At 43.6% G+C, this 13,219-nt stretch overlaps 1 protein-coding gene across 7 annotated transcripts in view; it reads left to right on the top strand.

The window, feature by feature from the left end:
- gtf2h2 (general transcription factor IIH, polypeptide 2) overlaps positions 1-13,219 on the top strand; it is a 122,708-nt gene that overhangs the window by 87,763 nt on the left and 21,726 nt on the right. For 6 of the 7 annotated variants that reach the window (XM_061277654.1, XM_061277657.1, XM_061277656.1 and 3 more), the window contains one exon: positions 4,368-4,566. The exons of the other annotated variant lie outside the window; for it this stretch is intronic. In XM_061277654.1, the coding sequence (XP_061133638.1) occupies positions 4,368-4,566 (199 nt within the window). The remainder of the gene's footprint in view (positions 1-4,367; positions 4,567-13,219) is intronic. 7 annotated transcript variants of the gene reach the window in all.

The raw sequence follows: 13,219 nt of genomic DNA, 5'->3' as shown, positions 1-13,219 counted from the left end.
GAAAAAGGTTAAGGTTATCACAATTCTATTAGTATTACCGTATCTTTCCTATTGAGTTGAGGTTAATACTCACAAGAGCACTGTACAACCAATATGGATGATGCAAAAACGAGCAATTAGAATACCGTTTTTTTCCATGTATAATGCGCAAAATTTAACTAATTTATTGTCCTAAAATTAGGACTTTTTTTTTTTTTTCTTTTTTCTTTTTTTTTTTGAAGAAAATCATGGTACAACAATTTTTGAAGAGAATCTTGTCACGGATGGACTGTGGAAAGGAGCAGGGCGACCAAGTGCAGCTTGGAGGAACTCAAAACACAGACTTGGTAAACTAACATAACTCTCTAACAAAACCAACAACAGGACTGACCGACAAAGACGTGGAACAAAAAGACAGGGTCACATTACCAAAGACAGGAACAGAAACCTGTGTTATTGTCAAATATTGTTTGTTTTTTAATCTCCATCGCGGACTGGACGTCATACGGAGGCAGTATCACGGTGCATGCGCACTGTGGATTCGATGCGAATAGTCCTCTTCTCTTCTTGACTGACAATGAATGTGATAGTTTAATACAAGCAGCAAATAACAAAATGCGTATTACAGGTAATATTTTATTTTACAACACTTTGCCTTGTTTCTTTCGTCTCTGCTGTTCACTTCAAACACGCTCCATACGAACGCAATGCTCTCGTATCAGACGCTTGCTCGATCACCTGCTCGTTTGCTGTCACAATGTACCCTACACAAATCCAAAACATTTGTTGCGGCTCCGAGTCACGACGAGGGGCAAGTTTTGGTTTCCAAGGGTGTTTTTATTCCTCTTCAACTTCTCTCCAATACAGAGCCGCCTTCTTCACATGTCCGCACGCCTTTTTCACATGTCCGCACTTTTCATTTTAACCTAACTGATCGCGGTGGTGCCTTTACGGGCAGTCGGAGAAATCAACGGCAACAAAAAAAATACATCCAGCCTAGTTAAGACCATACCAAAGACTATAAAAATGGGACCCATTGCCTCCCTGCTTGGCACTCAGCATTAAGGGTTGGAATTGGGGGGTTAGATCACCAAATGATTCCTGAGCGCGGCGCCGCTGCTGCTCACTGCTGCTCACTGCTCCCCTCTCCCCCCGGGGATGGATCGAAATCACACGGGGATGGGTCAAATGCAGAGGACAAATTTCACCACACCCAGATGCGTGTGTGACGATCATTGGGACTTAAAAAAAAGAAAAGAAAAAAAATTGGGTGCGTATTATACATGGGTACAGGCTTTTTTCCAGCATCGACATGCCATTTTTAGAGTGCGTATTATACATGGGGGCGCATTATACATGGAAAAAAACGGTATTCTTAATTAAGTATGTAATAGTAGCTATAGCAGATCCCATAGCACATATCTGCAACCTCTCGCTGAAACTGGCCTCCTTTCCCACTAAAATGAAAATAGCCAATGTCGTTCCCATCTATAAGGACGGTGAGAAGAATTTTTACACCAACTACAGGCCAGTCTCCTTGCTTCCCCAATTTTCCCAAATCTTGGAGAATATATTTGTTGTTAGATTGGACAGTTTTATTGATGTGTGTGAGATATTAACTGATACTCAATATGGTTTTAGGCCAAAGCGATCTGCATCTTTAGCTTTAATTGAGCTTGTGGAAGAACTGTCAACAAGCATTGACGACAAGAAGTTTGCCATAGGAGTTTTTATTGACCTTAAAAAGGCCTTTGATACAATTAAAAGTCAAAAAAGTCAAAGTCTGGTTTATTGTCAACGTCTGTGCCGAGAAACACAAAGAGATCGAAATTACGTTTTCTCTATCATAATCCCACGGATAATCATGACATTTTGCTTCAAAAACTGGAAAGGTATGGGATTAGGGGAATAGGGTTCAGTTGGATAAAAAGCTACTTAGAACATAGGCAACAGTTCGTGCAGATGGGAGAGAAAAAATCACTGCTTATAAATATAACCTGCGGTGTTCCACAAGGATCAATATTGGGACCAAAATTATTCATATTATATATTAATGATATAATTAACACCTCTAATATTTTGAAATTTGTCATTTTTGCTGAAGACACAAATATAATATTGTGAAGGAGAGAACTTACAACAACTAATGAAGAATTATGATGTATAAAAGGGGTAGGAAAAAACAAGCAATAGCTTCTTCCTTATCCTTTTTTGAACATGTTGATTTATTTGTCTTATTGGCATAACATGAAATTATGTGAAAATGTGAAAGAAAATGATTTTGTGTTTGGTCGATCTCATGTTAAAAAATAAACTTCAACATTTTTCAAACGATTCAACCCGTTCCAACTTTCAACTGTTCATCTTTTTTCTACCTATTCCACAACTTCCCACTTACCAAAAATTCCACATTTTCAATTTTAAAATTCACGCCAAATTCTCCAAAATTTCATTTTTCATTTCTAAGTTCTACATTTTTCAACTGATTCAACCTGTTCCAATTTTAAACATAGCATTCCCCAAATATGTATTCAGCTTCTTCGCCTTCACACGCAATTTCTCCAGAAATTGCATTTTCTAGTTTCTATTACCATTCATCTTTTTGAACTTTTTGAACAGATTTCACTAGTCTCTGTTTTCAAAAGTAGTCATTCATCAGTTTGTTGTGTAGCCTATACTGTATGTATATAGAAGCCGTTGACCGTCATAATGGCCCTCCAAGGGAAACTATGACTACAATGCGGCCCGCGACACAAATTAGTTTGTCACCCCTGCACTAAATGGACCAATCGCGAGAGATAATACGCAGGGCAGGGTATGCCACAGGCCGTGACAATTTTTCATGTGTGTGCGTCATGTCGTATGCGTCTGTCATGTGCGTCTGTCATGTGATGCGATGCAGCCGTTGTCATTTGCAGGAGGAAAGAAGTTAAACCGCGATGTAGCAAGGGATTACTGTAATTTCAATTTCAAGTGACGTCAGTGGCGCGGCGCGCCGCTTGTTTACCTAAAGGACAAAGATTCAATCACGGGATGACGAAGATGAGGAAGGGCCCCACGTACTGCCGGCATCATTAGCTTTGTTTGTAAGTGACACGGAGAACAAAGAGTTTGAAGGATTTAATGACTTGGAGTGACACAGAAGGTTTGAAAAACTATTATGCTTTTACGCACGCCCGGTCCTACTCTACGTAGCTCTCTTTCACCTCCGTGGATTGTAGTCGGCGGCCAGCGCTCGGCCGGGTGGCTGTCCAGGGACGGTGGATGGGGCTCGGACATGGTTTTTACGCACGCCCGGTTCTACTCTACGGAGCTCTCTTTCATCTCTGTGGATGGAAGTCGGGGGCCGGCGCTCGGCCGGGTGGCTGTCCGGGGACGGTGGATGGGGCTCGGACATGGCTTTTACGCACGCCCGGTCCTATTCTATGGAGCTCTCTTCCACCTCCATGGCTACAAGTGCCACCTCCGGGGATGGAAGTCCACGCCGCCACACACCTGGAAGTTGACGCCAGTGCTTGGGGCCGTGTGGTGGTGAACTATTTATGTTATAGTTATTTGATATATTTTATTTCGTATAGCAAGTTGTATATGTTTTTATCGTTACAGTTCAGTACTTGTTGGCTTGTTGAACTCTTGTTTTGTTAAATATAGAGACGTTTACCAAACCCACGTCTTTCCTTGTACTTTGTTAACGCCATAATATAGTTATATACTAGATCTGTGAAATAACGACGAGGCTGACGTCAGGACGCACACGCGGCGTTGTTGACAAAGGACGAGGAATTTGATCGATGGATTTAATGATTTGGAGTGACACAGATGGTTTGATAATATTGTTGTTTATATGATAGTTACTTGATATATACTTTACGTATATATCGTTATATGGGTCTGTGGAATATTTAGAATATTTAGACGTCAGTGGCGCGGCGCATACGTGGCATTGTTTCCATAAAGGACGATTGATAGATTTAATGAATTGGAGTGACACAGATGGTTTTATAAACGTGTTATTTATGCAATAGTTATTTGAATAACTCTTGTTGCTCGTTCATGTCTGTTCTTCGTGTTGGATTTTGTAGAATACATTTCCCCCAAAATGCGACTTGTACTCCGAAGCGACTTATATATGTTTATTTTCACGTTATTGTCCATTTTATGGCTAATGCGACCTATATTCCGGCGCGACTTTTAGTCCGAAAAATACGGTAGTCAAATATAAATAACTCCTCTTGGTTGTAGCTGATAGTTCTAAAATAAACTGATATACCATGTGAAATAATCCACCTAGCATGACTGGTTTAATACATGATTTTTTTATTTGAATTTTCCTATGCCATCATTTGTAATTGTGTTTTTTTCCTATTGCTGTTCCATGCCATTGTCAGACCATGAAATCACTGAAGGTTCGAGTGTCTGTAATCGGCCTGTCTGCGGAAGTTCGGGTGTGTACTATATTGACGAGGGAAACTGGTGGGTCATACCATGTCATCCTGGATGAGAGCCATTTCAAAGAGCTGCTACTGACGCTGCATGTGAAGCCTCCCCCTGCCAGCTCCTCATCTGAATGCTCATTAATACGAATGGGTTAGTATACTGATGTTCACCTTTGTTCATTTTCTGTCTTATCTCTGCTGCAAATGAGAATATGTACAGGGTCCGGCAAAATGATCGGACAAATTTGTAGGTTTAATAAAATGCAAATAAATTAAAGAAACAAAAAATGTTTTTTTTTTTTTTTTTTTTTTTTTTTTTAAATAATCAAATAAAATAATGTTATTTTGGTCTTACCGCTGCCACATTTTCTGGAGTTCTGGAGGTGCGAGGTTGGCCAGTTGATTTTGTTTCAATGCTGATACACTGGCTCTGAAATTAGTAACCCACAACAAGATCGTGTTTCGAGCAGGTACGGGGTGATGTCTACCAAGTCTTAAGCGTAAATGGAACGCTCATTGTGTTGCAGTTACAGATTTGTTCTTAATAAACATTTCCACAATGAAAGCGCGATGCTCACCGGTCCAATTCATGTTAGCAACTGAAACAAACCAAAATAACGTTATTCAAAAACGAAACGAAAATGAAATTAAACAAAACAAAATGGCAATATATGTCCATCCATCCATTTTCTGTACCGCTTAGTCCCCACGGGGGTCGCGGGCGTGCTGGAGCCTATCCCAGCCGTCATCGGGCAGTGGGCGGGGGACACCCTGAACCGGTTGCCAGCCAATCGCAGGGCACACAGAGACAAACAACCATTTGCACTCACACCTAGGGACAATTTGGAGTCTTCAATCGGCCTACCAAGCATGTTTTTGGGTGTGGGAGGAAACCGGAGTGCCCGGAGAAAACCCACGCGGGCCCGGGGAGAACATGCAAACTCCACACAGGGAGGGCCGGAGGTGGAATCGAACGCGCACCCTCCTAACTGTGAGGTCGACGTGCTACCCAGTGCGCCACCGAGCCGCCGGCAATATATGTACTTTTTGAAAGTAAAAAAACGTTTTTGTTTCTTTAATTTATTTGCATTTATTAAACCTACAAATGTGTCATCATTTTGCCAGACCCTGTAGTTCTAGCTGTGTCCTTGTAGTTCTAGCTAATTACTGATAAGCAGTGAGGACAATTTGTCCAGTATATACATTTGCAATAATTATAATTGTTAATAGGGGTGGCATGTTGGTGCACTGGTTAGCACGTTCACCTCACAGGTCAGAGTGGAGTTTGCATTTTCTCACATTGCCTGCATGGGTTTTCTCTGGGTACTTTCAATTTCCTCCCACATTCCACAAACATGCACGGTAGGCCGATTAACCACTCCAAATTGTCTGTAGGTGATTGTGAATGTTTTACCCTGTGGTTGGTTGGCGACCACTTCAGGGTGTACCCCGTCTAGCGCCCAAAGACCACTGTGATAGACTCCAGCACGTCCACAACCTTCGTGAGGCTAAGCCAGGGGTGGGCAAACTTTTTCACTCGCGGGTCGAACTGGGTTCTAAATGTGGACCGGAGGGCCGAACCAGGAGCAGATGGACCTTTGTGTGAAGTCATATAAGCGACCTGTAAAGGTCATTGCATAAAAGATTTTGGCCTTTAGTAGGTAGTAAAACATGGATATTCCAAACAAGTTTTTTGAAAACAAATGCATTTATTAACAGCATTAAAAAAATAATTCACTAAAAAACTGCTATCAGTGATTCTCACAAAATACGACATTGTTATTATGAATAACAGTCTCCATCACTTAAGTGCCTGCAGGTCAGATTAATGAAAGATGTTTATCTTATGAGATCACATAAAACGGCAAACATTCTGACCAAATATATCATCTTGAAGAATTGGTGAAAGCATACATCCAAATAAAGTAATCAAAACAGCAACACGGTGAGGGGTATCTGAAAATCAGTTTTAACTCACAAACACCTGGTAACAGAGGTGAGGAAACGGGAAACACTTCCTTGTTAAAGTAAACCTTAAGAACTTTACAGGTTAAGATTAGTCGCAAATAGGTGGTGCATCAGTGTCCTTGAGCATCCTGCATTGTTTGAAAATGAGAATGGTCGCTAGTTTCAATCCCTGCTATGTGTACAAATCACATTCAAAATGCATTTTTTTACAATAAACTTGAGAGCCTCCCGTTCATTTTCAGTGGGAACAGTGTTGTTGGTCTCCCTTTTTTGCTAGTGCGTCTGGAGTAAAATTTGTTGTGGCAATTCTTAGGCGAGATCCGAGGTGTTGGTCCGTTTACCTCGATCTGTGACGGGTTGATGTTGACGTTCATGTGGCTGAACGTCACGTCACGTACGTCGAGCCAAATTGGCCACTCTCTTTTAAACGCTCGGCACTGTGTCCACCTTGCTTTTCCTTGGGCGACTCATTTTAATGGAAGGAATCCAGGGGAAGGTTTGTGGGTGGCTTTAGCGCAAAACTGCATCTGAAAGCTCAGCGCGCGAATTACAAGAATGCTGTCGTCAAAGCCCACGCTCTAAATTCGGGACTGATACGAATAGAGCGAGAGTGCGCCATGTCCGTACTACTGAGTACGTACACGCACTTGTGATTGTGCACCGAGCTTTCTGACACAGCTTCCGGTAGTAAATGCGCAGGCGAGCGCTTCGCCATCTACTGGGGAAACGCAGTCATTGCAGGCAAAATGACCCAAAAAAAAAAATTTTAATAATACAATTTGTTCAGGGTTGGCGGGCCGGATTAAACGGTCCCGTGGGCCGGATGTGGCCCGCGGCCCTAGTTTTTTCCTCGTTTATCGCGCAAAATTGGTTCCAAAACCACCCCGTGATAAGTGAAACCTGCGAAGCAGGGTCACCCTCTCATCTGTACATTTTTTGTGTCAATAACTGTATATGAAACCATTTAAGTGCATATGTTATTATTAGACCATTAAAAAATAGTTTCAAACATGTAAATAATACATTATTATAGATAACATACAGAAAATATTGTATACATATTGAAAATATAAATATTATTTAGTATCTCAAAAGTGAGTACACCCCTCTCATTTCTGCAATGTTTTAATTATATCTTGTCATGGGACAACACTGAAGAAATGACACTTTGATCCAATGTTAAGTAGTCACTGTAGATAGCAAAGTAAATTTATTGTTACTTCAAAGTAACTCAAAACACCACAATGAATGTGTAAAATGGTGGCAACAAAAGTGAGCACGCCTCAACTGAAAATGTCAAAATTAGACCCAAATGTCAATATTTTGTGTGGCCACCATTATTTTCCAGCACAGCCGTAACCCTTTTAGGCATGGAGTTCACCAGAGCTTCACAGGTCGCCGCTGGAATCCTCTTCCATGATGACATCACGGAGCTGGTGGATGTTGGAGACCTTGCGCTCCTCCACCTTGCCCCACAGATGTTTAGGTTTGGGGGACATGCTTGGCCAGTCCATCACCTTCACCCTCACCCTCAGCTCCTTTAGGAAGGCAGTGGTCGTTTTGGAGGTGTGTTTGGGGTCGTTATCGTGTTGGAATACTGCTCCGCGGCCCAGTTTACGGAGGGAGGGGATCATGCTCTGCTTCAGTCTTCCACAGTACATGTTGGCATTCATTGTTCCCTCAATGAACTGTAGCTCCCCAGTGCCCGCAGCACTCATACAGCCCCAGACCATGACGCTCCCACCACCATGCTTGACTGTAGGCAAGACACACTTGTCTTTGTACTCTTCACCTGGTTGCCGCCACACACGCTGGACAGCGTCTGAACCAAATATGTTTATCTTGGTCTCATCAGACCACAGGACATGGTTCCAGTAACCCATATCCTTAGTCTGCTTGTCTTCAGCAAACCTTTTGCGAACTTCTTTGTCCATCTTTTTTAGAAGAGGCTTTTTCCTGGGACGACAGCCATGCAGACCAATTGAATGCAGTGTGTGGCATATGGTCTGAGCACTGACATACTGAACCCCCACCCCTTCATCCTCTACAGCAAGGCTGGCAGCACACATACGCCTGTTTTCCAAAGCCAACCTCTGAATAGGACACCGAGTGCGTGCACCCAACTTCTTTGGTCGACCATGGCGAGGCCTGTTTTGAATGGAACTTGTCCTCTTAAACCGCTGTATGGTCCACCTTGCTACAGCTCAGTTTCAGGGTGTTGGCAATCTTATAGCTTAGGCCATCTTTCTGTGACCAGTATCAGAGTGAAAATACCTAATTTAATACACCTAATCCCCAATAACACCTAATACCTCGGTACACTAACTAGTCGCATTACACAGGGAGGAAAAATGCCTAATTGGTCCCAATTTTGGCTCATTTTGAGATTTCCAGTTGGGGTGTACTCACTTTTGTTGCCAGCTTTTACACATTCATTATTGTATTTTGAGTTACTTTGAAGTAACAATAAATTTCAAAGTCAAAGTCTGCTTTGTTGTCAATCTTCACATGTCAAGACACACAAAGAAACCGAAATTACGTTTACGAGACACGGCACACAATAGACATACAAGTAAACAACACAAAATAAAAACAAGAAGGCACAAACAATAAATAATAAGAGTGATGAATAAATAATAAATAAACAAATAACCCAATAAATAAGAGGAGAAAAAACGGAGCAAGTGTGCATACAGCAGACAGTAAGCATAGCGCAAAAGTACAGGACACTACGCAGAAAGGGGGAGAGAGTTCAGGATCCTAACAGCCTGGATATGAAGCTGTTGGTGAGTCTGGTGGTGCGGGAGCGCAGGCTCCTGTACCTCTTCCAAGAGGGCAGAAGATTGAACAAAGAGTGAGCGGGGTGACTCACATCACTCACAATCGCGGTCGCCTTGCGGGTGAGATGGGAGGTGTAAATGTCCTTCAAGGAGGGGAGTAAAGCACCAATACTCTTACCAGCCATGTTCACTATGCGCTGCAGGGCCTTCAAGTTGTAGTCAGTGCAGCTGCCAGCCCAAACAGCAATACAGCTGAAGAGGACGCTCTCAATGGTGCCACGGTAAAACGTAGTCATGACGGCCGGAGGGGCGCTCGCTCGCCTGAGTTTCCGCAGGAAGTACAGGCGGCGCTGGGCCTTCTTCGCCAATGATGCGGTGTTGGTGGACCAAGAGAGATCCTCACTGATGTGCACCCCCAGGAACCTGGCGCTGCTCACTTTCTCCACCACAGCACCGTCGATGGTGTTGGGTGTGACCCTTCCGGAAGTCAACAACAATCTCCTTGGTCTTGTCAACGTTCAGCAGGAGGTTGTTGTCCCTGCACCACATGGTCAGAAGGTCAACCTCCAACCTGTATTGAGTCTCGTCCCCCTTGGTGATGAGACCGACCAGAGTTGTGTCGTCAGCAAACTTCACAATGCGGTTGTCGCTGTAGGTTGCAGTGCAGTCATGAGTCAGTACGGTGAAGAGCAGCGGACTGAGCACACAGCCTTGGGGGCCCCTGTGCTCAGCGTGATGCTGGCGGAGATATTGTCGCCAACACGTACCACCTGTGGCCTCTGACAGAGGAAGTCCAGTAGCCAGTTGCAGAGGTAGGTACTGAGGCCTAGCTTGTCGAGTTTGCAGATGAGACGTTGTGGCACAATGGTGTTGAAGGCTGAACTGAAGTCCACAAACAGCAATCTCACATACGAGTCCCTTCTCTCTAGGTAGGTGAGGGCCGAGGAGAGGGCAGAGCAGATGGCATCCTCAGAGCACCGTTTGGCTCGGTACGCAAACTGGAACGGGTCTATGGTGGGGGGGAGAACGGATCAGATGTGCTCCATGACAAGCCGCTCAAAGCACTTCATGATGATGGGCGTAAGTGCCACGGGGCGGTAGTCATTGAAGCAGGACGGAGCAGGTTTCTTCGGCACAGGTACGATGGTGGCAGCCTTGAAACACGACGGGACAATGGCCTGCTGCAGGGAAATGTTAAAGATGTCCGTGAAGACACCCATCAGCTCCCCAGTGCAGTCCTTCAGCGCTCGACCCGGGATGTTGTCCGGGCCCGCCGCCTTACGGATGTTGATAGCGGAAAGTGCCCTCCTCACGCTGTCGACAGAGAGGCACAGGGGCTGTCAGCCATGGCTTTTGGTTAGCCGTAGTGACGATGGATTTTGAGTGAGTCACATCATCAATGCACTTCGTGATGTAGGAGGAAACAGAGTCAGTGTACCGTTTTTTTCCGTGTATAGTGCGCCCCCATGTATAGTACGCACCCCTAAAAATGGCATGCTGATGCTGGAAAAAAGCTTGTACCCATGTATAATACGCACCCAATTTTTATGAATTTTTTTAAAAAAGAAATTTAATTTTTTTTTTTTTTTTTTAAGTCCCAATGATCGTCACACACGCAGGGAGGCAATGGGTCCCATTTTTATAGTCTTTGGTATGGTCTTAACTAGGCTGGATGTAATTTTTTTTGTTGGCGTTGATTTCTCCGACTGCCCGTAAACGCACCACCGCGCTCCGTGCGCATGGAGCGTGTTTGAAGTGAACAGCAGAGAAGAAAGGAACAAGGCAAAGTGTTGTGAAATGAAATATTATCTGTAATACGGATTTAGGTAGAGAACTGAACTCTCGCTCTTTATATAGCTGACGTGTCTTGCTCATCCGTTCTGCGCATCTGTAATGGCGGCCTCCGTATGATATCCGGTTTGCGTGTGTGCAATAGCGAGAGAGAGCAAGAGAGAGAGCGCGCGAGAGAACGCTCAACCGTAGCGCGCCGCCGACCGCCCAACTGCACCGGGCTGGTCGATTATTGTGACAGAGCCGTCGCTGAAATTAGAAGATATTTTTAAAGTCCTGATGTACTTTCTAAAATTTAAGTGGACCTCAGTGCGCACTGCGCAGGGAGCTTAATTTGGTGCGGTCGCGCAACCGCAGCGCGCCGGGCGCTCACTGTCGCATTGCTTAAAGAGCGCCTTTGTGTTTTAGGATGAACAGCAGAGACCAAAGGAACAAGGCAAAGTGTTGTGAAATAAAATATTACCTGTAATACGCATTTTATTATTTGCTGATTGAAACTGCTAATTAAACTGTGAATTGAAACTAATAGGAAGAAAACAACTCTCGCTCTTTATATAGCTGACGTGTCTTGCGCATCCGTTCTGTGCATTTTATTTCACAACACTTTGCCTTTCTTCTCGCGCGACCGCACCAAATTAAGCTCCCTGCGCAGTGCGCACTGAGGTCCACTTAAATTTTAGAAAGTACATCAGGACTTTGAAAATATCTTCTAAATTTCAGCGACGGCTCTGTCACAATAATCGACCAGCCCGGTGCAGTTGGGCGGTCGGCGGCGCGCTACGGTTGAGCGTTCTCTCGCGCGCTCTCGCTCTCTCTCGCTCTCGCACACACGCAAACCGGATATCATACGGAGGCCGCCATTACAGATGCGCAGAACGGATGAGCAAGACACGTCAGCTATATAAAGAGCGAGAGTTCAGTTCTCTACCTAAATCCGTATTACAGGTAATATTTCGTTTCACAACACTTTGCCTTGTTCCTTTCTTCTCTGCTGTTCACTTCAAACACGCTCCATGCGCACGGAGCGCGGTGGTGCGTTTACGGGCAGTCGGAGAAATCAACGCCAACAAAAAAAATTACATCCAGCCTAGTTAAGACCATACCAAAGACTATAAAAATGGGACCCATTGCCTCCCTGCGTGTGTGACGATCATTGGGACTTAAAAAAAAAAAAAAAATTTTTTAAAAATTAATTTTTTTTTTTGTACCCATGTATAATGCGCACCCCAGATTTTAGGACAATAAATTAGTTAAATTTTGCGCACTATACACGAAAAAAAACGGTACTCCTCAATGTCTGTCCGATCCTCGCAAGTGGTAGCCCGCCTAAACATGTCCCAGTCAGTAGTGCCAAAGCAGTCATGAAGCGCATCAGAGGCACCCTCAGGCCACACCCGTACCCGCTTGCGAACCGGTCTGGATGCCCTCACCATTTGTCTGTATGCGGGCAAAAGCATAACAGTGATATGGTCAGAAAGTCCAAGATGGGGGAGGGGGGCGGCTTTGAAAGCTCCTTTATGCGAAGAGTAGACCAGGTCCAGGAAGCTGTCGCCACGCGTAGGAAAATTAACATGCTGGTGAAGCCTCGGAAAAACAGACTTCAGGATAGCATGATTAAAATTTATTGCAATTTACTTTGCAATCCAAGCTCTACAGTGACTACTTAACATTGGATCAAAGTGTAATTTCTTCAGTGTTGTCCCATGACAAGATAATAATTAAAACATTGCAGAAATGAGACCGGTGTACTTTTGGGAAATAGTGTACGTGTGTGGGTGTGCAACATACAGTATGCAGATGTGACTTTCTGTTGTTAACCTTGGTTAAACAGTGACCTCTAGTGGGCCCAAGTTACCATAGCAGCACTACGCACATTTTGTAGCTGTAGATGTAGCTAAAGTATACATACTGTAAATATCATTTTAGGACTCTTATTATTATAACATTTTTTTATAACAAGGTACAATACTGTAAATATGTTTTCAGAAGTCTTTTACTATAACAACTTCTTTTATAACAAAGTAACTTTTTATAACGGTACAATACTGTAAATATACTATGTTTTCAGAAGTATTTTATTATAACAACTTCTTTTCTAACAAAGTACAACAACAAAGTGGAAATATGTTTTTAGAACTCTTATTATAACAACATTGTTTTGGCTGGAAAAAATCTGCGATGCAGTGAAGCCGCGATAAATGAACCGTGAAGTAGCGAGGGATCACTGTAATTCTTTAATTCTGTTACTGAAAACACACACAGGGA

The sequence above is a fragment of the Syngnathus typhle genome, linkage group LG5, assembly GCF_033458585.1.
Source record: "Syngnathus typhle isolate RoL2023-S1 ecotype Sweden linkage group LG5, RoL_Styp_1.0, whole genome shotgun sequence".
Taxonomy (NCBI): Eukaryota; Metazoa; Chordata; class Actinopteri; order Syngnathiformes; family Syngnathidae; genus Syngnathus; species Syngnathus typhle.
The sequence above is the reverse complement of the archived record's forward strand: the minus strand, read 5'-3'. Positions and strand labels throughout refer to the sequence as shown.